Raw genomic sequence first — 27736 nt, 5'->3', positions numbered from 1 at the left:
CAAAAAATTGCTGGGCGTGGTGGCTCACGCCTGTAATTCCAGCACTTTGGTAGGCCAAGGGGGGCAGATCACGAGGTTAAGAGATCAAGACAATCCTGGCCAACATGGTGAAACCCCGTCTCTACTAAAAATACAAAAATTATCTGGGCATGGTGGCGTGCGCCTGTAGTCCCAGCTACTTGGGAGATTGAGGCAGGAAAATTGCTTGAACCCAGGAGGCGGAGGTTTTAGTGAGCCAGGATCACGCCACTGCACTCCAGGCTGGTGACAGAGTGAGACTCCATCTCAAAAAAAAAAAAAATTAATTAATTAATTAACCAGACATGGTCACAAACACCTGTGGTCCCAGCTAGTCAGGAGGCTGAGGCAGGAGGATTGAAGCTGAAGGCATTCAACTCCCAGGAGTTGAAGGCTGCAGTGAGCTATGATTTCATCACTGCACTCTAGCCTGGGCAACAGAGTGAGACACCGTCTCATAAAAGTAAATAAATAACAAATAAATAAATGGGGTTTATATTTATAAACCAAAACAATGTTTTTTATTCATTTGGATTTAGTACACCCTGATGTTTTTGCTACTTTTTGCTGATTATGCTTTCTTTTTTTAGAGAATATAACTTATGAGTGAATATAACTTATTAGGAGGCCTCAAGATACGTATTGAATTAGATAATAACCAGAGCATAAATGTAATGACAGTTAGGCATTTGTTATTACAAGATTCTGCGGAGACCTTTTCGTGTTTGACCTACCTGAGATGTTTAAAGTGTGTTTTTAATTCTCTGTGTTCCAAAAAAGCGTACATATCAATCAATACGTCTGTGGGTTAATGAACTAGAGTATTAAGAGACAGGCGTGCTTGGTTTATTGTTCCATCAGAAGGTACCTTTTGTACTATATTATGATCCTCTTCCTTCCTGCAATAAATTTCATAAGTAAGAGTTGAACAAATCTCCTTTTTGAGATTAAGATGAAATATAACAAAGTTAGAATAATAGGGACTGATTGGAGGCCGGGCGCGGTGGCTCACGCCTGTAATCCTAACGCTTTGGGAGGCCAAAATGGGCGGATCACCTGACGTCAGGAGTTCGAGACCAGCCTGGCCAACAATGTGAAACTCCGTTTCTACGAAAAATACAAAAATTAGTCGGTCCTCGTGGCGCGTGCCTGTAATCCCAGCTACTCCAGAGGCTGAGATGGGAGAATGGCTTGAACCTGGGAGGCAGAGGTTGCAGTGAGCTGAGATCCTGTCACTGCACTCCAGGCTGGGTGACAGAGGCTGGGCCACAGAGCAAGACTCCGTCTCAAAAAAAAAAAAAAAAAAAGAAAAAAGAAAAAGAATAATAGGGACTAGTTGGGAAGTTAGATTGTTTAGATTACTGAAAGTAGGAAAAGATAATTTAGTTTTTCACATAACTAAAACTTTATAGAAAACTAGCTAAAATTAATGAATAGGTAAGAATAATTTATATTTAGTATTATCAAAGCACTAACCTAAGCAATTCTTATTTCAACAGAAATTACAGGTAAATTATAAATAGATATTAAAATGCCTTGCAGACTGGGCACTTTCGCTCACGCCTATAATCCCTGCACTTTGGTAGGCCGAGGTGGGCAGATCACCTGAGGTCAGGAGTTCAAGACCAGCCTGGCTAACATGGTGAAACCCCCATCTCTACTAAAAATATAAAAATTAGCTGGGTGTGCTAGCACACGTCTGTAGTCCCGGCTACTTGGGAGGCTGAGGCAAGACAATCACTTGGACCAGCCTGGCCGATATGGTGAAACCCTGTCTCTACTAAAAATACAAAAAAAATTAGCCAGTGTGGTGGCACATGCCTGTAATCCCAGCTACTTGGGAGGCTGAGGCAGGAGAATTGCTTGAACCTGGGAGGTGGAGGTTGCAGTGAGCCAAGATCGTGCCACTGTAGTCCAGCCTGGGCAACAGAGCGAGACTCCTTCTCAGACAACAACAACAAAATGCTTTGGAAATACACTTCACATTATTTGGTTCCTTTTAGAGACAGGGTCTCACTGTGTTGCCCAGGCCGGAATCAAAGTTCTGTGCTTAAGTGATCCTCCTGACTGAGCTTCTTGAGTAGTTGGGACTATAGGTGTACACCACCACCACTCTGGCTCAGGAATTTTTTTAAAAAAATAGTATACCCTTCTTCTTTGGGCCTCTTACTAGTAAAAGTGGGCCAGATTTTAGCTTTTCAAACTTTAATGTGCATGAAGATCACGAGTATCATTAAAATGCAGATTTTTGCTTCAGTGGGAATCTGAATTTCCAGCAAGCTTCCTGATAATGCTGATTCATGTAGTCTACCAAACATTCTTTGAATAGCAAGGAGCTAGTTGGTTTCTATTTCTCTATGTGTTCAACATAGAATTTAGTAATATCTAGTCAGGGCTCAGTGTTACATGCCTGTAGTGCCAGCTACTTGAGGGGCTGAAGTGGGAGGATTGCTGGAGCCCAGGAGTTCAAGTCCAGCCTGGGCAACATAGGGAGACCCTGTCTCTTGTGGGGGTAAAAAAATCAGCAAAATCTTACTAATGCCAATTGTTGTAGTGAGACAAGGGATAAAAATGAAGCTCATCTTTTATTTAGTCAAGACTTTTTGGTTGAAAGAAATAGACATCAGTTTAAACTAGGAAAAAAGGAAGATTGTTAAAACAAGAGAAAAATAATGCTGGGCGCTGTGGCTCACGCCTGTAATCCCAGCACTTTGGGAGGCCGAGGCGGGTGGATCACAAGGTCAGGAGATAAGACCATCCTAGCTAACATGGTGAAACCCCATCTCTACTAAAAATACAAAAAAAAAATTAGCCGGGCATCTTGGCGGGTGTCTGTAGTTCTAGCTACTGGGGAGGCTGAGGCAGGAGAATGGTGTGAACCCGGGAGGTGGAGGTTGCAGTGAGCCGAGATTGTGCCACTGCACTCCAGCCTGGGTGACTAAGCAGGACTCCGTCTCAAAAAAAAAAAAAAAAAAAAAACGAGAATAATAATATAAGAGAGAATCTCAACTGGCATTTATGAGCAAGAAATAGAGCTAGGCATTGGGGAAGTGGAACGTTAGAAATCAGCAAGTAGCTTAGCTATATTTCCCAATTCTGCTTCTCTGGGTTTCTGTTCCAACCTTTCCTGTTTTCTGATACATGTCTTCGGCGTACCACTTTGGCTTACTGTGTTCTCCACCGTTTAACCTTTTAGCTCCAAGTCCCACTATCGCTTGACAACCAGTATCTCTTTTAGTTCAAATTATGAAGAGAAAATCTGGTCAGCCAGTAATGATTTGTTACTACTTGGGTGAGGTGTCCAACCCTGGGCCAGACAGTCTTCTGGGTTTGGGAGGGTAGAATGTTAGAATAGGGGCTACTGAGATTGGCCCCCTTATGGGACAGGGGAAGGATATTAATTCAAGGGAAGGGAGATGGGGCAGAGCAGCAATGACAGCTGTCTAATACACATTTGTAAACTTTTATGAAGAAGGATTTGCTAAAGAGAGTATAGGCAGTTCAGTACTTTTAGGATACTTCATAAACGCGTGTTTGAAAGCCACCTGTGCAATAGTTGAATCCATTCTAAGGGAACTAAAAATAATAAATCTGAATTATAGTATACATTTTTTTTAGGCTGGGGTGCAGTGGTGCAATCTTGGCTCACTGCAAGCTCCGCCTCCCAGGTTCATGCCATTCTCCTGCCTCAGCCTCCCAAGTAGCTGGGACTACAAGTGCCCACCACCACGCCCAGCTAATTTTTTGTATTTTTAGCAGAGATGGGGGTTCACCGTGTTAGCCAGGATGGTCTCGATCTCCTGACCTTGTGATCTGGCTGCCTCGGCCTCCCAAAGTGCTGGGATTACAGGCGCGGGCCATCATGCCGGGCCATACAGTATACATATTTTTAAATACTCTTGAGTATTATCAGTGTATACAAGGGATAATGGTAAAATAAAAATTGAGTCACACACTCCTACCTCTTCCCCAGTGAGTGCAATGTAAAGTTGTCCTGGCCTTCGCGCTATTGCCCAGTTCCTGGCAAAACAGTCCCGTACTTTCTTCTGCTTACTGCTTCTGGAATCTCATTCCATACTTTTATTGTTAATATAATTTTTTTTTTTTTTTTTTTTTTTTTGAGACAGAATCTTGCTCTGTCGCCCAGGCTGGAGTGCAGTGGTGCGATCTCAGCACACTGCAAGCTCCGCCTCCCGGGTTCACACAATTCTCCTGCCTCAGCCTCCCGAGTAGCTGGGACTACAGGCGCCTGCCACCATGCCCAGCTAATTTTTTGTATTTTTAGTAGAGACGGGGTTTCACCATGTTAGCCAGGATGGTCTCGATCTCCTGACCTCGTGATCTGCCCGCTTCGGCTTCCCAAAGTGCTGGGATTACAGGCGTGAGCCACTGTGCCTGGCCTCGTTCATATAATTATTTAAGCTAAGACTGAGATTACCTTTTGAGGGACTATAAATATTCTCCGATTGTTGGAGTTGCAGAGGTACCCGAAACATTTGAGATTCAAGTTTATATTCCGATGCATTTGGTAGAAAGTATAATATTTCACCAGTTGCATTTGTGAATATTTATGTTCTTAAAACAGGTGAAGTAATTGCCAAATTACCTCATTTTTCCAAAGGGGCCATTTTGTCTATGCTGTTGGCTCCCAGTATAGAAATATGAAATTGACAGTATGATAAAATTTAGAGCATTTAGAACAATGTTCTTTTTTTCCCCTTTGGCTTATCAGTAAGCCAATGCTACAGAGTCTGGTGTTCTGCTTTTTCATACTTCTAAAATGGATATATCCCCCCAAAGTAATATATCCAGTTATTAAACTTCAAGTACTGTACAGTGCTTAAATTTAATTATTGTTTTTATTTTTTTAGACAAAGTTTTGCTCTTGTTGCCCAGGCTGGAGTGCAATGGCTCTATCTCCACTCACCGCAACCTCTACCTCCCAAATTTAAGTGATTCTCCTGCCTCAGCCTCCCGAATAGCTGGGATTACAGGCATGCACCACCATGCCCAGCTAATTTTGTATTTTTAGTAGAGACGGAGTTTCTCCATGTTGGTGAGGTTGGTCTCGAACTCCCAACCTCAAGTGATCTACCTGCCTCGGCTTCCCAAAGTGCTGGGATTACAGGCGTGAGCCACTGTGCCCGGCCCAGTGCTTAAATTTAATGTCACATCGTTTTAGGCAAAAGCACGCACCATTTTCTGGAAGGAAAGCATGTACAGAAATGACTTGCTGGCATGTCTTCCTTTATATTTATCTTAATTATACCTTCTTTTTTCTTCCAGAAAAATCCTGGGCAGAAGCTGGATCAGCAAGAATGTCACTCCTTATATTGGTGTCCATTTTCTTATCTGCAGCTTTTGTTATGTTTTTGGTATATAAAAATTTTCCTCAGCTTAGTGAGTAAGTATACTGAGAGATAAACTGAAAATGTATAGATATTTATAAGATGAAAGTGGATTAAGGCCAAGTGCAGTAGCTGATGCCTGTAATCTCAACACTTTGGGAGGCCAAGGTGGGTGGATTGGTTGAGTCCAGGAGTGCGAGACCAGCCTGGGCAACACGGCAAAACCCATGTGGAAATACATACATCTATATGTGTGTGTGTATATATATATATTTATATACACACACACGTGTGTGTGTGTGTGTGTGTGTGTGTGTGTGTGTGTGTATATATGCTTTCTTTTTTCTTTTTTTTTTTTGAGACAGAGTCTTGCCCTGTCACCCAGGCTGGAATGCAGTTGCGTGATCTCAGCTCACTGTATAAGCCCTGCCTCCCAGGTTCAAGCAGTTCTCCCGCCTCAGCCTCTCGAGTAGCTGGGATTATCGGGGTGGGCCACCACACCCAGCTAATTTTTGTATTTTTAGTAGAGACAGGGTTTCACCATGTTGGCCAGGCTGGTCTTGAACTCCTGACCTCAGGTGATCCACCTGCCTCGGCCTCCCAAAGTGCTGGGATTATAGGCTTGAGCCACCGTGCCCAGCCTGGAAATATATTTTAGAAGGGCAAAATATCCCAGAGCTATTAAACCCTAGTAATACCACCCTGGTATAATCATAGATTATATGAAGGACTACTAAGATGTAGTTAGACTTTCAACCAGGGCCAGCCTGATGTGGTAATGGAGAACTGTGAAATGTGATTTCAAAGTGTCAGGAAGGTCATGTTTTCTCCAAATTGCCTTCCTTCACAATTCTTTTTTTTTTTTTTCTTCATTTGAGGTAGTTTCACTCTATCACCCAGGCTGGAGTAAGTGGTGTTGATTTTGGCTTACTGTGATCTCTGCCTCCTCTCCTGAGTTGAAGGATTTTTGTGCCTCAGTCCTCTGAGTAGTTGGGATTATAGGTGTGTGCCACCACGGCTGGCTAATTTTTGTATTTTTAGTAGAGATGGGGTTTTAAACATGTTGGCCAGGCTGGTCCCAAACTCCTGGCTTCAAGTGATCTGCCCACCTTGGCCTCCCAGAGTACTAGGATTACAGGCGTGAGCCACTGTGCCCAGCCCACAATGTTTTTTTTTTCTTTTTTGAGACTGAGTTTTGAGATGGTTGCCCAGGCTGGAGTGCAATGGTGCCATCTCAGCCCACTGCAACCTCCACCTCCTGGGTTCAAGCGATTCTCCTGCCTCAGTCTCGCGAGTAGCCGGAATTACAGGTGTGTGCCACCACACCCGGCTAATTTTTGTATTTTTAGTAGAGATGCGGTTTTGCCATGTTGGCCAAGCTGGTCTTGAACTCCTGGCCTCATGTGATCTGCCCACCTTGACCTCCCAAAATGCTGGGATTACAGGCATGAGCCACTGTGCCCAGCCTAGAGTCTTTTTAGTTTTATAAATTTCATAAGTAGGAACCTTTAGTTTACTGGGTATCTTACTGGACTTGAGAAAGAGGGGCTCACACCTCTTTTTTTTTTTTTTGCAGGCAGGGTCTTGCTCTGTTACCCAGGCTGAAGTGTAGTGGCACAATTATGGCTCACTGCAGCCTCAACCTCCTGGGCTGAAATGATCCCCTACCTCAGTTTCCCGAGTAGGTAGGAGTACAGGCATGCACCACTATGCTCTGCTAGTTCTTTAATTTTTTGTAGAGACAGGGTGGGTGCTGAGATTACAGGTGTGAGCCACTGTTCCCAGCCACAGGTCAGTTAAATTTTTTTTATCATGTAGACAAATGAGGACTCATGCCTTTAGTCCTAGCACTTTGGGAGGATCACTTGAATCCAGGAGTTTGAGAACAGCCTGGGTCACATAGCGAGACCCCATCTGTATAAAAAACTTTATTTATTTATTTTTTTGAGACAGAGTCTCACTCTGTCGCCCAGGCTGGAGTGCCGTGGTGCAATCTCGGCTTACTGCAGCCCACACCTCCCAGTTCAAGCGATTCTCCTGCCTCAGCCTCCCAAGTAGTTGGGACTGTAGATGTGTGCCACCATGCCCAGCTAATTTTTGTATTTTTAGTAGAGATGGGGTTTCACTGTGCTGCCCAGGCTGGTCTTGAACTCCTGACCTCGTGATCCACCCACCTCGGCCTGCCAAAGTGCTGGGATTATAGGCCTAGGCCACCGCGCCCAGCCTATACAAAATTTTGAAATTAGCAGAGCGGCCTGGCGCGGTGGCTCATGCCTGTAACCCCAGTACTTTGGGAGGCCAAGGTGGGCGGATCACGTGAGGTCAGGAGTTTGAGACCGGACTTGCTAACATGGAGAAACCCCATCTCTACTAAAAATAAAAATAGCTGGGCGTGGTGGCGGGCGCCCGTAGTCCCAGCTACTTGGGAGGCCGAGGCAGGAGAATGGCGTGAACCCGGGAGGCGGAGCTTGCAGTGGGCCGAGATCACGCCACTGCACTCCAACCTGGGAGACAGAGCAGGACTCTATCTAAAAAAAACAACAACTAGCAGAGCATAGCGGCACGTGCCTGCAGTCCCAGCTACTCAGTAGGCTGAGGTGGGAGGATCACTTGAACCTAGGAGATGGAGGTAATACTGAGCTATGATCGTGCCATTGCACTCCATCCAGCCTGGGTGACAGAGCATGGGAGCCTGCCTAAAGAACAAACAAAAAAAAAGAAATGATCATAATATGCATGAAACACAAAGGTGATTATTCGAGGCTTTCCTAAGCAAAAAATCATTCAGTTCCAAACAAAGTGCCAAATATAGAGTAAAAGTAATGGAAAACTTGCAGTTTTTTGTGGACTTTGATCTGTGGTATTCAAGAAAATGTTTGAACTGTGAATTTGTTACATTTTTACTTAATTTTCATTGTAAATTATTATTTAGTTTATCATCAGGATTACCCAAAATGATGTTAAATGTTTTTAATTTACTAACATCAGTGGTTCTTTTTTTCTTTTTTTTTTTTTTTTTTTTTTTGAGACGGAGTCTCTGTTGCCCAGGCTGGAGGCTCACTGCAGCCTCCGCCTCCCGGGTTTAAGTGATTGTCCTGCCCCAGCCTCCTGAGTAGCTGGGATTACAGGCGTGCACCACCATGCCCAGCTAATTTTTGTATTTTTAGTAGAGACGGGGTTTCAACATGTTTGCCAGGCTGGTCTCGAACTCCTCACGTCAGGTGATCCACCCGCCTCAGCTTCCCAAAGTGCTGGGATTACAGGCGTGAGCCACCACGTGCCTGGCCAGTGGTTCATTTCTTATATTCAAGTTAAAATTTGTTTCGATGTTGGAACAAATGCCTTTAACCCTTGGTTTGCGTCATCCAGAACCTTCATATATAAATTACCTGTCTCTGATTCTGCTGAGACATTAAAAAGAAAAAATTGCCTGTCTCATGAAATTATATTAAAGCATTAAAAAATAATTTATAGCCGGGCATGGTGGCTCACTCATGTAATCCCAGCACGTTGGGAGGCCAAGGCGGGTGGATCACCTGAGGTCAGGAATTTGAGACCAGCCTGGCCAACATGGTGAAACCCCGTCTCTACTAAAAATACAAAAATTAGCCAGGCATGGTGGGACGTGCCTGTAATCCCAGCTACTTGGGAGACTGAGGCAGGAAACTCACCTGAACCCAGGAGGTGGAGGTTGCACTGAGCCGAGATCGTGCCAATGCACTCCAGCCTGGGCAACAGAGTGAGACTCTGTGTCAAAAATAATAATAAAAATAAAATGAAATTAATAATAATTTATAGGCCAGGTGCGGTTGCTCACTCCTGTAATCCCAGCACTTTGGGAGGCCGAGGCAGGAGGATCATTTGAGCACAGGAGTTTGAGACCAGCCTGGCAACATGGTGAAACTCCCTCTCTACTAAAAATACAAAAGTTAGCTGGGCATGGTGGTGCACGCCTGTGATCCCAGCTTCTCAGAAGGCTGAGGCAGGAGAATCATTTGTACCTGGGAGGCAGAGATTGCTGTGAACTGAGATTCCACCACTGCACTGCAGCCTGGGCAACAGAGCAAGACTCTATGTCTCAAAACAAAAGAAAAATTATAAACTTTTAAACTTAAAAATTGCTAATTTAGACTTAATAGATCAAGGCATGAAATCATTTTGGATAAAACTTCATGTTGTGAACTTGACTTTGATATTATCTTGGCAAAATTCTGTTCTAAAATTTTTCACTTTATTTCTTTAGAGAAGAAAGAGTGAATATGAAGGTTCCCAGAGATATGGATGATGCCAAGGCTCTAGGAAAAGTTTTATCCAAATACAAGGACACCTTTTATGTTCAAGTACTTGTAGCTTATTTTGCTACATATATTTTGTATCCTTTTAACTGAAAAAATGTTTTCTAATTTTGTTCAAGAAAAAGTGTAAAAGGTCTGCTCTTCATTTATACATAACTATTTTCCTTTTAAAATTTGTTATTGCAGTGTAACAATATTAAATAATTGAAAATTTAAAATGGAAAAAAATTATCACTTTAATCCTATTTGCTGAACTAATTGTTTTTATGTCTGAATATTTATTAGAAGTTCTTTTGTATTCTGCTTTTTTCACTTATCAAACATTTTCGTTTATTGCATGTTATTAAGATGTTTATTTTATGGGTTTGATTTATAATTGTATTCGTTAACTGATGATACTAGTTTATATAATTATTTTGAATTACTAGTCACCATAGTATTTTTATAATTGTTCTGTTAGGTTTGGAGATATAATTTATTGTTAATTTTTATAGGTATGTATTATGAATCTCCTTTGTTCATGTTTTTTCTTGCATTGTTTCTTTTGTAAAAATTCTTAAGATACTTATTCAAAGGAATGAATGTTTTTTACAATTTTTGATATATATTTTATAGAAATATATTACATTTTAACTAGTCAGGAAAATAGCTTTATTTCAAACTGCTTAGCTATGGGTGCTTAATTTTGCATATTGTGGAGTTTAATTTTCATTTGATTTGTTAATACCTTTTATTCTTATCCAAACTGTTTTCCAGATCTTCTCAGTTAATGAAAGACGTAATTTACTTCTTGATGTTGTAAAAGTAATCATCCTTTTTAAACCAACTTTTTTTGTTGTTTGTTTTTGAGTTGGAGTTTCGCTCTTGTCACACAGGCTGGGCACAATCTCTGGTCACTGCAACCTCCACCTCCTAGGTTCAAGAGATTCTCCAGTCTCAGCCTCCCAAGCAGCTGGGATTACAGGCGCCTGCCGCCATACTTGGTTAGTTTTTGTATTTTCTTTTTTTTTTTTTTTTTTTTTTGAGACGGAGTCTCGCTCTGTCACCCAGGCTGGAGTGCAGTGGCGCGATCTCGGCTCACTGCAAGCTCCGCCTCCTGGGTTCACGCCATTCTCCTGCCTCAGCCTCCCGAGTAGCTGGGACTACAGGCGCCCGCCACAACGCCCGGCTAATTTTTAGTATTTTTAGTAGAGACGGGGTTTCACCGTGTTAGCCAGGATGGTCTCGATCTCCTGACCTCGTGATCCTCCCGCCTCGGCCTCCCAAAGTGCTGGGATTACAGGCGTGAGCCACCGCGCCCGGCCGGTTTTTGTATTTTCAGTAGAGACGGAGTTTCACCATGTTGGCCAGGGTCGTCTGGAACCCCTGACCTCAGGTGATCTGCCCATCTCAGCCTCCCAAAGTGCTGGGATTACAGGTGAGAGCCACTGCGCCTGGCTTTTTTTTTTTGAGACAGGTTCTCCCCCTGTCACCCAGGCTGGAGTGCAGTGGCATGATCATGGCTCACTGCAGCCTCAGCCTCCTGGGCTCAAGTGATCCTCCCACCTCAGCCTCCCGAGTAGCTGGAACCACAGGCACACCCAGTTACATTTGGGATTTTTTTGTAGATGCCAGGTTTTGCTGTGTTGTCTGGGCTGGTGTTGAACTCCTGAGCTCCTCAGCCTCCCAAAGTGCTGGGATTTCAGTCGCGAGCCGCCACGCCTGACAACACTGGGATATTATATAGCTATTTAAAAAGAATCAGAAGTAGCCAGGTATGGTGGCTCATGCCTGTAACACCAGCACTTTGGGAGCCCGAGGTGGGTGAATCACGTGAGGTCAGGAGTTCAGACCAGCCTGGCCAACATAGTGAAACGCCATCTCTACTAAAAATACAAAAATTAGCTGGGCGTGGTGATTGCACGCCTATAATCCCAACTACTCAGGAGGCTGAGGCAGGAGGATCACCTGAACCCAGGAGGTGGAGGTTGCAGTGAGCCAAGATCGTGCTACTGCACTCCAGCCTTGGCGACAGCAAGATTCCATCCCCAAAAAATAAAAATAACAAAAATAAAAAGAATCAGAAGTAATCATATGTTGTTGAGGTATTAACTCACAATATACAGATAAGTGAAAGAACAAAGGGCAAAATAGTAGACAAATATGCTGTGTTTTATCTAAGAAGGGGATAATATGAGTACACTCATATACATAAGTATCTTGTTATATTTTTCTTAAAAAACTAATTGGCCGGGTGTAGTGGCTCATTCCTGTAATCCCAGCACTTTGGGAGGCTTCAGCAGGAGGATTGTGTGAGGCCAGTGGTTCGAGACTGGCTTGGGCAATGTAGCTAGACCCAGTTTCTACGAGAAATACAAAAATTAGCTGGATGTCTTGGTACATGCCTGTAGTCCTAGCTACTTGGGAGGCTGAGGTGGGAAGATCACCTGAGCCCAGGGAAGTTGAGGCTACAGCGAAACATTTAGCCTCTGCACTCCAGCCTAGGTGACAGTGAGACTGTATCTCAAATAAATAAACCAGTAAAAATGTTTACCTGTAGGGAGAGAGATAAAATGGTAGGACTGAAACTTTTCTTAGCGTAGGTTTGACTTTAGAACCAAGTAAATGTTTTACATAATTACAAAATCAAAATGAAAAAAGAATAGCAGGAATCTTAAGAATCAAAAACAACCTCACACTCATTAGGATGGCTATTATGAAAATAACAAGTGTTGGCAAGGATGTGGAGAAATTGGAACTCTTGAGCACTGTTAGTGGGAATGCAAAATGATGCAGCTACTATGGAAAATAGTATGGCAGTTCCTCAAAAATTAAGAATAGTATTATCAGGGCCGGGTGTGGTGGCTCACACCTATAATCCCAGCACTTTGGGAGACCGAGGCAGGCTGATCACCTGAGGTTGGGAGTTCAAGACCAGCCTGACCAACATGAAGAAATCCTGTCTCTTCATGTATTTTTTTGTAGCGATGGGATTTCATCATGTTGCCCAGGCTGGTCTCGAACTGGAACTCCTGGGCTCAAGTGATCCTCCCACCTCAGCCTCCCAAGGTGCTGGGATTACAGGTGTGAGTCACCAGGCCTAGCCAAAAATCTTAAAACTGTTTTTAGTAATCATATTGTTAGTAATAATAATGTTGTAAAATATTTAAATATGTGGAAACGTTTTAGATTATTAATACTAATGCATAGTATATATTTTATACATTTACTTTATGTTTCATAGTATATAAAGCACAAATAGGCAACTATGTTGGTGTTATCAAGAACCAAGATTTTTCAGTGTAAGAGAAATCTAAACAAAGTTAAGCTCAAGTCACATTCCCATTTAAAAGGAAGCATAGTTTTGACTACTAGTATAAGATAAAGGATAGAACATAAACTACCCTAAGTATCCAATAGGCAAAATTCAATAAATGGTAAATTCTACAAATGATCTGGTTTCTTCAGTAAATTGAAAGAAAGAAAAAATAAAGACCCTATGCTTAAGTGATCCTTTGAGCAAATACTTTGTGTGGACTTTTAGATTCTGATCAGACTAGTCTTTAGGACAATAAGGAATTATAGTTAATTTCTTGAAGTCTGACAATGGTATCATATTTATGTTAAAAAGAAAAGGAGGCCAGGCACAGTGGCTAACACCTATAATTCCAGTACTTTGGGAGGCTGTGGCAGGTGGATCACGAGGTCTGGAGTTCAAGACCAACCTGACCAAGATGGTGAAACCCTGTCTCTACTAAAAATACAAAAATTAGCCAGTTGTGGTGGCAGGCGTCTGTGATTCCAACTACTCGGGAGGCTGAGGCAGAGAATTGCTTGAACCCGGGATGCGGAGATTGCAGTGAGCTGAGATCACGCCACTGCCCTCCAGCCTGGACGACAGAGCGAGACTCCTACCGCAAAAACGAAAGGAAAAAAAAAGGAATTGGCCGGGCGTGGAGGCCACACCTGTAATCCCAGCACTTTGGGAGGTCAAGGGGGGTGGATCACGAGATCAGGAGATGGAGACTATCCTGGCCAACATGGTGAAACCTGTCTGTACTAAAAATAAAAAAAATTAGCTGGGCGCGATGGCACACGCTTGTAATCCAAGCTACTCGGGAGGCTGAGGCAGGAGAATCGCTTGAACCTGGGAGGCAGGGGTTGCAGTGAGCCGGGATCATGCCACTGCACTCCAGCCTGGCGACAGAGCGAGACTCAGTCTCAAAAAAAAAAAAAAGAATTTATTTTTATTATTATTATTTTTTTTTTGAGATGGGAGTCTCACTCTGTTTCCCAGGTTGGAGTGTAGCGACGCTATCTCGGCCCACTGCAACCTCCGCTGCCTGAGTTCAAGCAATTCTCCTGCTTCAGCTTGCCAAGTAGCTGAGATTACAGGCAGCTGCCACTGTGCCCAGCTAATTTTTTGTATTCTTTGAACTCCTGACCTCATGATCCACCTGCCTCAGCCTCCCAACGTGCTGGGATTACAGGTATAAGCCACCACACCTGGTAGAAAAGGAATTATTTTAATGATATTAAAATATTCGGACATTGAAAAATGTGGGTTTTTTATTTTTATTTATTTTATTGATTTATTTATTTTTTGAGACAGAGTCTTGCTCTTGTTGCCCAGGCTGGAGTGCAGTGGCGCGATCTGGGCTCGCTGCAACCTCTGCCTCCTGTGCTCAAGTGATTCTCCTGTCTCAGCCTCCCGAGTAGCTGGGACAACAGGCACGTGCCACCATGCCTGGCTAATTTTTTTTTTTTTTTTTTGAGACGGAGTCTTGCTCCGTCGGCCAGGCTGGAGTGCAGTGGCGTGATCTTGGCTCACTGCAAGCGCTGCCTTCCGGGTTCACACCATTTTCCTGCCTCAGCCTCCCAAGTAGCTGGGACTACAGATGCCCGCCACCATGCCCGGCTAATTTTTTTGTATTTTTTTAGTGGAGATGGGGTTTCACCGTGTTAGCCAGGATGGTCTTGATCTCCTGACCTCATGATCCGCCCGCCTCGGCCTCCCAAAGTGCTGGGATTACAGGCATGAGCCACCGTGCCCGGCCTAATTTTTGTATTTTTAGGAGAGATGGCCTTTTACCATATTGGTCAGTCTGGTCTCAAACTCCTGACGTCAGGTGATTCACCCGCCTCGGCCTCCCAAAGTGCTGGGATTACAGGCGTAAGCCACTGCACCTGGCCTATTTTTATTTATTTTATTTATTTATTTATTTTTGAGATGGAGTCTCACTCTGTTACCCAGGCTGGAGTGCAATGGCACAATCTCGGCTTACCACAACCTCCGCCTCCCGGGTTCAAGCGATTCTCCTGCCTCAACCTCCCAAGTAGCTGGGACTACAGGCGCACACCACCACGCCCAGCTGATTTTTGTATTTTTAGTAGAGACGTGGTTTCACTATGCTGGGCAGGCTCATCTCGAACTCCTGACCTCATGATCCACCTGCCTTGGCCTCCCAAAGTGTTGGGATTTACAGGTATGAGCCACTGCACCCAGCCTTATTTTTATTTTTATTTTTTTTGAGACAGAGTCTCACTCTATTTCCCAGGCCAGAGGTCAGTGGCATGATCTCGGCTCACTACAACGTCTGCCCTGTGGGTTCAAGAGATTCTCGTTTCCCAGCCTCCTGAGTACCTGGCATTACAGGCATGAGCCACTGTGCCTGGCCAGTTTTTGTATTTTTATTAAAGACAGGTTTTCTTCATGTTGGCCAGGCTGTTCTTCAACTCCTAGTCTCAAGTGATCCACCCTCAGATGCCTAAAGTATTGGGATTACAGGCGGGAGCCACTGTGCCCAGCCTGAAATATGTTAATATAGGGCATCATAACACTAGTTTCTCTACTTTGTTTTTTTCCCCCAATTTCAGCTGTAATTTTAGGTTTCCTTTTCAGAGAAGTAGGAATTGCACCAAATTTTGGGAAAGGAAAAAATACAGTTGCGTTAAACAATAACAACAAAAACAACAAAACACTTCCTGGGAACTTGTCCTCATTTATTTCTGCTCCTCTCAATTTCCTCAAGGGAAAATTTCCATTTATCTCCTTTCATCCTTTGGAGTCTTGCTTTCTTTTCTTTCTTTCCTTTTTTATTATTATACTTTAAGTTCTGGGGTACATGTGCACAGCGTGCAGGTTTGTTACATATGTATATGTGTGCCACGTTGGTTTGCTGCACCCATCAACTCGTCATTTACATTGAGTATTTCTACATTTATATATGTGTGAAACTATTCATAATATGATGTTTTGTTTTGTTTTGTTTTTGAGATGGAGTCTCGCTCTGTTGCCAGGCTGGCGTGCAGTGGCGAGATCTCGGCTCACTGCAATCTCCTGCCTCCTGGGTTCAAGCGATTCCCCTGCCTCGGCTTCCCAAGTAGCTGGGACTACAGGCGCCCACCACCATGCCCGGCTAGTTTTTTCTATTTTAGTAGACACAGGGTTTCACCATGTTGGCCAGGATGGTCTCGATCTCCTGACTTTGTGATCCGCCTGCCTCGGACTCCCTAAGTGCTGGGATTACAGGCATGAGCCACCCCACCCGGCCCATATAGTACAATCTTAACCCAAAAAGTGTGTGTGTGTGTGTGTTTTGTTTTTGATGGAGACATGTAGGAGACAGGTGGAAAATTTGAGGCTGATGAACCAAAGAGAATTTTGAGTTTTTAGTACTATATGTGGTTGATACATGAAGCCATGGAAATTGCCAAATTTATCAAAGAAAAGGGATTGTGTGGCTAACAGAATGTTAGAGAAATTTCAGAGTTGAGGGCAAAGAGAAAAATATAGAGAAGAAATTACCTGTAATGTAGAAGAAAAAGTACAGTTCACTGAAGCCATGTTTCATGCAGGATGAAGTCTAATCCTATGCAGGGATCACTGAAAGGTGACTATTGAGAAAAAGTTGTTATTGGCTGTGAGGAAGTTTCAATAGCATAGTGGAATAGTAAAGCAGGTCACAGGGAACGAGGAGAGAATCTCCTCTGAGGAAGTGAAGATGAGCAGTAGCTGGATAGGATACCCTGGTTGAGGTTGTTTTTTAAGTTATAGACAACTGAGTAGTTTTGTAGAGGAGGCATCCTGTGAAAGAGAACAGAGTTGAAGGTGAAAAAACCCAGGAGGAAGGAGGAGGAGATTGAAATGAGAACATGAGTAAAATGGGAACTAGAGAAAAAGGAATAGTTAATGAGTGAAGATAGATGGAGAGATGTTGAGGGAATTCACTTTGACTTGTGAGTAAATCATATTAGAGGGGAAAAAGGTTCAGATCCAAACTGGGAACGACAGGAAAGTAAAAAAAAAAAAATTCTATTTTAAAAACAAGATTTGTGGCCCGGGTGTAGTCGCTCATATCTGAAACCTCAACACTTTGGGAGTCCAATGTGGGAGGATCGTTTGAGCCCAGGAGTTCAAGACTAGCCTGGGCAACTCAGCCAGACCTCATCTCTACAAATAATAAAAATTGGTGTGGTGACACACGTCCGTGATCCCAGCTACTTGCGAGGCTGAAGTGGGAGAATTGCTTGAGCTTGGGCGTTTGAGGCTGCAGTGAGCCATGAGTGCGCCACTGCATTCCAGCCTGGGTGACAAAGCAAGACCCCTTCTCAAATAAGATTTGTGACTTTTACTATATTTTGTAATTTCTATTCTTATTTTTCTTATTTTCTTTTATTCTCTTGTAGTTCCTATTCCTTTAAAATGAGTAGTGAATTTAGGTAAACCTTCATAGTTAAATTAGAAATAATTGTATGTACATGATTTCCCTGAAAACATTTGGGAGTAAAATAAAATGTATTAGAGAAGCACTAAAAGATTACGGAAGACCTTTTCTTTTTTCTTTTGTTCCTCCCCCAAAGTGCCCGGTTCCTCTCTATCTAGAACATATGGATTTTTGTCTTGGAAACCTTTTAGTAGCACACAGTTACTAGTATTTATGATACTGTTTAGTAAATGGTCAACTTAGAGGCTAGACCTTTGGATATAATCTCATTATATGATAATTTTTGTATTTATACTTTTTTCCTGAAATGTTACATTTGTCTTTTAAAATTCTACTTAATTATGTTCTAATCCTTAACTTAAAAGTTACCAGCTTGCAAACATTTGCTATTCCAGGCTCTATATTTCTCAGTATACTCTCAGGGTTTCTTTATCCCTTTCCACTAGCCTTATTTCTTGTTTGTTTGGTAAGTATGAAAAAATAAAATTGGGAGACTGAAAAAAGAAACAATAGAGTGATGAGGATGATGATGATACTTTAATCCTACTAGTCTATGTAAGCATAAACTCATTAATTGAAGAGGAGTTAATGTTAAAGTCCCTCCACAAGGAGGTGTTATAATTTGTTTTTCCCCCAGAACAGACCAATTATAGACTTAGTTGCATTTATAAGCTATGTTTTAGCTTTTCTTTCCTATTGGATTTTGTAACTGCGACAGTCCAAGGAGTGTTGGTGAGCACAATGAGTTAAGTCCCAGAGCCAGAGGTGGTGTTTTCAAGCTTAGGAACTGGGGGGTCGGGGTGGGGGTGGGGGTGGAAATTGGCTCCTGAAATTTTATTCTTAGGCTAAAGCCTAGCATTAATTATTTGGATATAGTCACTAGGTGTAATCACAAGTGCCAGTTTGTTTTAGCTGACCTCATTTGAGGTACATTTTGGTCTGAGAAAGTACTAGATCATCTCTGCACAAGAGATGTCATGCAGAGTACCCTCCCCACCTCTGAAAGAAGTAAATTAATTGAGCTTTTTACTCAGATGAATAAATCAGTGTGAGTAAGACGGAAAAATACAAAATGCTTATGGCTTCTTTTGTTTTCCAGTGTTCTGGACTTGGTGCCTCTTTCTGTTATATGCTTTCCTATTTAGTTGGGAGACCAGTTGTATACAAATACCTAACAGAGAAAGCAGTAAAATGGTCACAGCAGGTAAACATGTATTTTTAAATTATTTGATGTAACTCTTTGTTAATCGGAAGGTCTGTGTTTAGTCCCTACATGAATTAACTACATGTATTAACCCAACATAAATTAATTCCTAAGTTAACTCAAGTAATAAGAATTATCTTCTGACCAAATAAAAATGGGTGGTAGGCAAACGTGAATGTTATTAATTTCAAATACAAATGTTTCAGACCTGTGATGGTAATTTTTAATTCTTCATCTTAGTAAATTTAATCAGCAGAGAAGTCAGTGTGAATATAAAGGCATCCACATAATTAGATACCTATCTGTTTTATGTTAATGCAGTATTGTGTGCATCTGTTATGGAAACACTTGTATCAGCCAACTCCCAGTGCATTTTTTTCTTTTCTTTTTTTGAGACGGAGTCTTACTCTGTCACCCAGGCTGGAGTGCAGTGGCATGACCTCGGCTCACTGCAACCTCTACCTCCTCGGTTCAAGCATTTCTCCTGCCTCCCTCAGCCTCCCAAGTAGCTGGGATTATAGGTACATGCCACCACGCCTGGCTAATTTTTTGTATTTTTAGTAGAGACAGGGTTTTACCATGTTGGCCAGGCTGGTCTCGAACTCCAGACCTCAGATGACCCACCTGCCTCAGCCTCCCAAAGTGCTGGGATTACAGGCATGAGTCACCACTGGCGTTTTTTGATCATTTCTTTTCTTTTTTGAGTCAGAGTTTCGCTCTTGTTGCCCAAGCTGAAGTGCAATGGCGTGATCTTGGCTCACTGCAACCTCTGCCTCCCGGGTTCAAGCGATTCTCCTGCCTCAGCCTCCCAAGTAGCTAGGATTTCAGGCGCATGCCACCACGCCCGGCTAATTGTTTGTATTTTTAGTAGAAACGGGTTTCACCATGTTAGCCAGGCTGTTCTCGAACTCCTGACCTCAGGTGATCCGCCCGCCTCAGCCTCCCAAAGTGCTGGGATTACAGGCATGAACCACCGCGCCAGCCTGATCATTTCTATTGGGTATACTCTGAAGTATCAGGAATGAGAATTTGAAATAAGGTGTTTATATTAAGCAACTTATTTTGAAGTTGTCCTCATCTGATGCTAATTCTTTTCTTTCTTATGACAGGTTGAACGTCATAGAGAACATCTCATTAACTACATTATATTTTTGAGAATAACACCATTTCTGCCTAATTGGTTTATTAATATCACATCTCCTGTGATAAACGTGCCGTTGAAAGTTTTTTTTATTGGTACTTTTCTAGGTAAGCCCTCTGGTTCTTGCTGTGTATGAGCTCACTGTGTACATATCTAACAGTGTCCAGCTGGGCTAGATTACATGCATGCTCTCTGCAGATTATGCCAGCACCATCTAGAATTCTTGGGCACAAAGCCTGGCTGTATAAATAGATGCTCAGAAGTGTTTGTTGAATTGTGTTGATTTAGGTTATATTTTTGTGTCGCCTCTTTAAAGAAGAACACTTTCTACTGTATATCGTTTTAATGATACAGGGTTAAGCAGGACCTGTAACTTCCAGTCCCTCTAAGTGGAGAGGAAAAAAAATCAAATTGCCTTTTTTGAGCAATTTTCTCCTATGTCCCTTCCCCTTCCTCTTCCCCGAGTCTCGATCTGTCGCCCAGGCTGGAGTACAGTGGCATGATCTCGGCTCACTGCAATCTCCGCCTCCCGGGTTCAAGCGATTCTCCTGCCTCAGCCTCCCAAGGAGCTGGTACTACAGGCACACGCCACCACGTCTGGCTAATTTTTGTATTATTAGTAGAAATGGGGTTTTACCATGTTGGCCAGGCTGGTCTCGAATTCCTGACCTCATGGTCCGCCTACCTCAGCCTCCCAAAGTGCTGGGATTATAGGCGTGAGCCACCGCACCCAGCCCTTTTTTTTTTTTTTTTTTTGTAAATGTTGCTTTGGCAAAATAGCTCCTTTGTTTTCTAATCAAATATTAAAATGTTGAACTTGAATTTTCAGTAGAGAATTGATCCTATTTTTCCTTTTACTGAAACCAGCATTTATTGTGGATGTTATCAAAAGTATGGAAAAAGCAAGGATCAACAAACTTTCTTGCTTTTAAGGAAATAATACTTGATTTTGAAATTAATCAGTGGACATGAAAATTACTTACATATTTTGTGAATTCTCATGATTCTTTGTAGGAGTGTTTTGCTCTTCTTTCCAGTTCGAGTTGAATTGTTTAGAAGTCAAAAATATGAGCAGATTTCTTACATATTGAATACCTATTAAAGCTTAAGTTAATACTTGTGAGAATATGTCTTTTTGAAAAGAATAACCAAAATCAATTATTTATTGCTACTTTAAAAAAAAAAATTAGCCGGGCGCGGTGGTTCACGCCTATAATCCCAGCACTTTGGTAGGCCAAGGCGGGTGGATCACAAGGTCAAGAGTTCGAGACCAGCCTGGCCAATATGGTAAAACCCTGTCTCTACTAAAAATACAAAAATTAGCTGAATGTGGTGGCAGGTGCCTGTAGTCTCAGCTACTCAGGAGGCTGAGGCAGGAGAATCACTTGAACCCAGGAGGCAGAGGTTGCAGTGAACCGAGATCGTGCCACTGCACTCCAGCCTGGGTGACAGCAAGACACTGTCTCAAAAAAAAAAAAAAAAGAAAGAAGGAAAGAATGAAAAGAAAAGAAAAAAAAATGGACAAACTTACATCAGCATGGGGAACTTTTAATTTTGTTAAATGTCATATCCATGGAATCTAAAGAGAGAATTTTTGTTTCTATCTCCATTTTATAGGTGAAAGCCAGAGATTTAGTTAATTTCAGCTTTGGCCAAAGTAATTTATTTCCCTTTGTTTTGATTTTTAGTGAAATGTCATCATTCTCTATGTACTTTTGTATACACTGCTCTCTTTACTCACACTTTGAGTATCTTGACCTTGAAATTGCTAGAACAGAGCACGTTTCTTTCTTTTTTTTTTTCTTTTTGAGACAGATTCTCTCTCTGTCGCCCAGGCTGGAGTGCAGTGGCGTGATCTCAGCTCATTGCAACCTCCACCTCCTAGGTTCAAGTGATTCTTCTGCCTCAGCCTCCCAAGTAGCTGGGATTACAGGTGTGCGCCAACACACCTAGCTAATTTTTGTATTTTTAGTAGAGATGGAGTTTCACCATGTTGGCCAGGCTGGTCTCAAACTCCTGACCTCAGGTGATCTTGCCTGCCTTGGCTTCCCAAGGTGCTGGGATTACACGTATGAGCCACTGCGCCGGGCCTGTTTTTTTTTCTTTTAAGGTTTTTGATAGTCTGGGTGTGGTGGCTCACACTTGTAATCCCAGCACTTTGGGAGGCTGAGGCGTGTGAATTGCCTGAGCCTGGGAGTTACAGAGACCAGCCTGGGCAATATGGCAAAACCCCCTCTCTTGACAAAAAATTCAGAACTTTTGCCTGGGTGTGGTGGTACACGCCTGTAGTCCCAGCTGCTCAGAAAGCTGAGGTGGGACAATCACCTGAGCCTCGAGAGACTGAGGCTGCAATGAGTGATGATTGCACCACTGCACTCAAGCCTGTGCGATAGAGTCAAACTCTCGGGGGGAGAAAACAAAAGCATTTTTGATAAATGTAAAACTATTCTCTGGGCCCTTTTCTTGGGTTTTTAAAATTCATTATTCTGGCCAGGTGCAGGGGCTCATGCCTGTAATCCCAGCACTTTGGGAGGCTGAGGTGGGCGGATCATCTGAGGTCGGGAGTTTGAGACCATTCTGATCAACATGGAGAAACCCCATCTCTACTGAAAATACAAAATTAGCCGGGTGTGGTGGCACATGCCTGTAATCCCAGCTACTCAGGAGGCTGAGGCAGGAGAATTGTTTGAACCCGGGAGGCGGAGGTTGCAGTGAGCCAAGATTGCGCCATCGTGTTCCAGCGGGGGCAACAAGAGCGAAACTCCGTCTCAAAAAAAAAAAATCATTATCCTTAAGAGGTGATTAGGAAAGATTGAATTCTTTATATGGAAATAAACTTGAGCTTTAAATTCTTAAATTTTTTTCCAAAATGGAAATAGCTGTGTTGTTTTAAGAAACTTTATGCACACAGAACATTTTAATTTTTTAAAAACAATTGTGGTGGTTTTTACTGTATCTTTTTATATTTTATTTCAGGTGTCGCACCTCCTTCTTTTGTAGCCATTAAGGCAGGAACAACACTGTATCAACTTACAACAGCAGGAGAAGCTGTTTCCTGGAACTCAATATTTATTCTGATGATCTTGGCTGTTCTTTCTATTCTGCCAGCCATCTTCCAAAAAAAACTAAAGCAGAAATTTGAGTAAAAATAATCATCTGATTTTTAGTTTTGCTGTCATCACCATCTCAGGATTAACAGGTGCATCCATTTATGTTTTAAAATCACCTCTTCAGTAATTAAACAAGGAATTTGTAAAATAAAATTTGCTATCAGATAGTTAAAGTAATACATTTAAGTGACAAGGGGAGAAGAAAGTAAAAAATGGAAATTGGTATACTGTGAAAAGTGCTATCAATAGTTAAGGTAGACATCTTAGACATCTTATAAATTATTATACCAAGGGTAGCTGTAGATAATAGTAGTGTGGTAGGAAATTGTTGATCCAGCTAATTCGTTCAATTTAATTGAATATTTTTTATCTTTAATAACTAAAATAGATATTTTTAAATTCTAGATTTTTTAAAGTAGTGTTGCAGGTTTTGTTAATGTTAGGCTTTTTTCAGAGCATAAACTGGAAAACTTAAAAAGAGATTTACACTTTCTTCCTCTTTTCTTTTTTTTTTTTTTTTGTTTTGAGACGGAGTCTAGCTCTGCCGCCCAGGCTGGAGTGCAGTCGCGCAATCTCCGCTCACTGCAAGCTCCACCTCCTGGGTTCACGCCATTCTCCTGTCTCAGCCTCCCGAGTAGCTGGGACTACAGGCGCCTGCCACCATGCCCGGCTAATTTTTTTGTATTTTTAGTAGAGACAGGGTTTCACCGTGTTAGCCAGGATGGTCTCGATCTCCTGACCTCGTGATCTGCCCGCCTTGGCCTCCCAAAGTGCTGGGATTACAGGCGTGAGCCACCGCGCCTGGCCCATTTTCTTCCTCTTTTGAGGTAATGGATTTGTTTGGAGATGGCATGTTAGTAGACGACTGAATATGGAAAGGATATCAAGTTATCTATTTTGTTAATTTTATTTTTGTTTTTTATCATCTAGATTTTTACCATGGATTAGTCTGAAATTTAAAGTTCTGGCCAGTCTGTTTTCTTTTATCTTGTAGTTTTTACAGTATTTCCACTGTGCATATGCAAAATGGGTATTACATAACTGTATCATATTTGGTATTGATAATTTTTTTTTTTTTTTGAGACGGAGTCTTGCTGTTGCCCAGGCTGGAGTGGAGTGCGTGGTGTCATCTCGGCACACTGCAAACTCCGCCTCCTGGGTTCAAGCGATTCTCCTGGCCCAGCCTCCTGAGTAGCTGGGATTACAGGTGTGTGCCACCATGCCCAGCTAATTTTTGTGTTTTTAGTAGAGACGGGGTTTCACCATGTTGGCCGGGCTGGTCTTGAACTCCTGACCTCAGGCTATATGCCCACTTCCACCTCCCAAAGTGCTGGGATTATAGGCATGAGCCACTGTGCCCAGCCTGGTATTGATAATTTATATTCAGATAATTTGTTATGGCTCTTTAATATCCCACAAGGGGCTCTAAGAAGGAAACACTCAAGAGTATGTAGTTTTTAGACATTAAGTTAATTATTTTAAACAGTGACAGCAAAACACAAGTGATTAATATAGTTTATTTGTTCCAATGACTAAATTTTACCTCATTTATTAATCTGGTCATTAAGGAATATATTTAATAATATTATGTAATTATTCTTTTTATGCATGATACACCTAGAAAAATGCCTTTTGTTTCTATTGATGGCTTTGTTGTTTGGAGCTACTTTTGATTACTTATTGCAGTTTCCCAATTTAGTCTTTACTTTATCTAACTCACAAAGTAAAATTAACTGATCACATGGCAACTACTATATTTAAATAGTTCTGGAAAAATGAAAGTGCTTTTTGCTGCTTGGTAAATGGGTAATGCCCTTGATTCCTTGACTGTAGGACATAGTTGATCTAAAGTACTCTGTCAGTTTTACCTTCACCCATGACTGTCATTATGTTGAAAAGTACTTTAGCTGTGAGAAATCCTTGTATGTTTTTATTATGAGAGGTATAATCATCCTCAAAGCCTGTTTTTATTACATGATGTGGACTGATTATTTTTTCTATCACAGTATTAACAGATGGATTTTATTGTAAATACAAAGAAAATATATTGATTATTGTAGTATTCTTATGTCACCTGGCCTTTTGCGTGAGATTATTTATTATTTCTAGCAAGGCTTTCTTCCTTTCTTATTGCCCAGAGACTGACTGATACATCTTTTGTTATTTTTACACATAAATTAAACATAGCCTTTTTGGACAAATTCACTAAATATTAATGTATAAAATGTAATTGAGTAAATTTTTATCAGAATTTTAAAAATAAAAGAGCTTAGACTCAGTAGAACTCAGTAGAAGCTTCACTATTTACTCCAGCGTGTGTAAATTGTACTTACTCTATTCTCAGAGTATATTTACTGTCCTTACCATTGATTCTTTCCCTTTGCTATTTTTTTTTTTTTTGTTAATGGTAGCTGCGACTTTAGGTGGGGTATATTTTCTTCTCCTAAGAGAATAGACAGTTTTTCCAGATTCATCATCATTGACTGTCAAGAAAGGACCCTTCAGCAGGCTGTACCCTCAGTGCAGTTGATGGCCTGTCTTCACAGATTCACAGACTTGGCCTGATGCCACATGTAAATTCAAGCTTTGGCTTGTGGTAACAACCACAAGAAGACAAGCATCTGTGGTGCAGAGGCAAGCAGGCTAACTAGAAGTTGACAAGCTAAGAAAGTGAAACTTCTTTCTTAGTTAACGGTCTTTCTCTGGAGCTCTGTTATTTTGAGTATATTTCCATGACACTTAGTAAATGCAAGCTAAAATGTAATAATAATAAATTGTATTGGAGAAACCTAAATGTCACATTTGGGATTTATTTCATGGAAGTACTTACATTAAAAAACTCTGGCCGAGCAAGGTGGCTCACGCCTGTAATCCCAGCACTTTGGAAGGTCGAAGCAGGTGGATCACCTGCAGTCAGGAGTTCCAAGACCAGCCTGGCCATCACAGTGAAACCCCATCTCTACTAAACATATGAAAAATTAGCCAGGTGTGGTGGCACACGCCTATAGTCCTAGCTACTTGGGAGGCTGAGGCAGGAGAATCACTTGAACCCAGAAGGTGGAGGTTGCCATGAGATGAAATTGTGCCACTGCATTCCAGCCTGGGCGACAGAGCCAGACTCTGTCTTAAAAAACTAAAAACAAACTCTTTGTTGAATAAAAGTATATTCTTAAATTTCAATGTACATTTTCACCACTAAGAACAATGAAATGGCCGGGCACGGTAGCTCACACCTGTAATCCTAGCACTTCCAGAGGCCAAGGTGGGTGGATCACCTGAGGTCAGGAGTTCGAGACCAGCCTGGCCAACATGGCAAAACCCTGTGTCTACTAAAAATACAAAAATTAGCTGGGTGTGGTGTCATGCACATGTAATCCCAGCTACTCGGGAGGCCGAGGCAGGAGAATTGCTTAAACCCCGGAAGCAAAGGTTGTAGTGAGCGAAGATCCCCCCACTGCACTCCAGCCTGGGCGACAGAGCAAGATTCCCTCTCAAAAAAAAAAAAAAAAGGCCGGGCATGGTGGCTCACTCCTGTAATCCCAGCACTTTGGGAGGCCTAGGTGGGCGGATAACAATGTCAGGAGTTCGAGACCAGCCTGACCAACATGGTGAAACCCCCGTCTCTACTAAAAATACAAAAATTAGCTGGTCGTGGTGGCGAGCACCTGTAATCCCAGTTATTCAGGAGGCTGAGGCAGGGGAATCGCTTGAACCTAGGAGATGGAGGTTACAGTGAACCGAGATCATGCCACTGCACTCCAGCCTGGGTGACAGAGCGAGACTCCATCTCAAAAAAAAAAAAAAAATTAGCTGGGCGTGGTGGCGGGCGCCTGTAATCCCAGCTACCCAGTAGGCTGAGGCACAAGAGTTACTTGAACCTGGGAGGCGGAGGTTACAGTGAGCCGAGATCGTACCATTGCACTCCAGCCTGGGCGACAAGAACAAAACTCTGTCTAAATAAGTAAATAAATTAAATAAATAAATAAATAAATAAATGACTCTGTCTCAAAAATATAACACAGGCAAGCTCGCGTTCCTTCACCAGCTTAATAAGGTGACCTTTCCCTCTCTGAGGCTCGAACTCAGGACCTTCAGATTTTGAGACTGACGCGCTACCTACTGCACTAAGGCAGCTAAAAGATGCTTTGCTTCCTATAATATACAGTTCTATAGGTTTTGGAAAACATAATCGTGTAATCACCATGCAATCAAAATACAGAACAATTATTTTATTCCCCAAAGCTTTTAAGAGCTCAGCTCAGCTATTTAGATGGCTAAATATATCTTCCTTTTGGGATCTGGTCCAAGTGCCGTTCACTTCCCTTCATTATATCATCCAGCCTTTCCTAGGAAGCTCTTGGCTCTCAAACTGATGGGAATAAGGAGGCCACTGTGTTCACAGTGTAAGGGAGAAGGGTGGGTGCAGCACAGATAAAGTCATCCACCCATACTCTCAAAATACTCTCAACCTAGGGGGACCCAGGGAGAAGGGGGAAGAGGCTGAAGGGAGCACTGGAGTCACTCCTGGGCTTGTAGGAGAGCCAAAGGGACTCTTTTGCTTCCTTGGTCCAGCTACCCTACCCTGTCTCAGCCTTCACACACACACTCTTCTCTCTCTTTCTTTCTTTCTTTCTTTCTTTCTTTCTTTCTTTCTTTCTTTCTTTCTTTCTCTCTCCCTTTCTTTCTCTCTCTTTCCTTTCTTTCTCCTTCCTTCCTTCCTCTCTTTCTTTCCTTTCTTTCTTTTTTTTTTTTTTTTGACGGACTTTTTCTCTTGTCTCCCAGGCTGGAGTGCAGTGGCATGATCTTGGCTCACTGCAACCTCCGCATCCCGGGTTTGAGCAATTCTCCTGCCTCAGCCTCCCGAGTAGCTGGAACTACAGGCACATGCCACCACACCCGGCTAATTTTGGTATT

The 27736-nt window shown here is 42.3% G+C and overlaps 1 protein-coding gene across 1 annotated transcript in view; it reads left to right on the top strand.

The window, feature by feature from the left end:
- TMEM41B (transmembrane protein 41B) overlaps positions 1-25616 on the top strand; it is a 35340-nt gene extending 9724 nt beyond the window's left edge. Inside the window, exons 2-8 of the mRNA XM_063710645.1 lie at positions 5305-5422; positions 9610-9738; positions 17740-17833; positions 18467-18571; positions 19681-19819; positions 22689-22911; positions 25234-25616. Coding sequence (XP_063566715.1) covers positions 5305-5422; positions 9610-9738; positions 17740-17833; positions 18467-18571; positions 19681-19819; positions 22689-22858 — 755 coding nt within the window. The 3' untranslated portion in view covers positions 22859-22911; positions 25234-25616. The remainder of the gene's footprint in view (positions 1-5304; positions 5423-9609; positions 9739-17739; positions 17834-18466; positions 18572-19680; positions 19820-22688; positions 22912-25233) is intronic.
- The last annotated feature ends 2120 nt before the right edge of the window (positions 25617-27736 follow it).

This window comes from Gorilla gorilla, chromosome 9 (genome assembly GCF_029281585.2).
Source record: "Gorilla gorilla gorilla isolate KB3781 chromosome 9, NHGRI_mGorGor1-v2.1_pri, whole genome shotgun sequence".
Lineage (NCBI taxonomy): Eukaryota > Metazoa > Chordata > Mammalia > Primates > Hominidae > Gorilla > Gorilla gorilla.
Note: the sequence above shows the minus strand (reverse complement) of the source record. Positions and strands in the feature narration are given on the sequence as shown.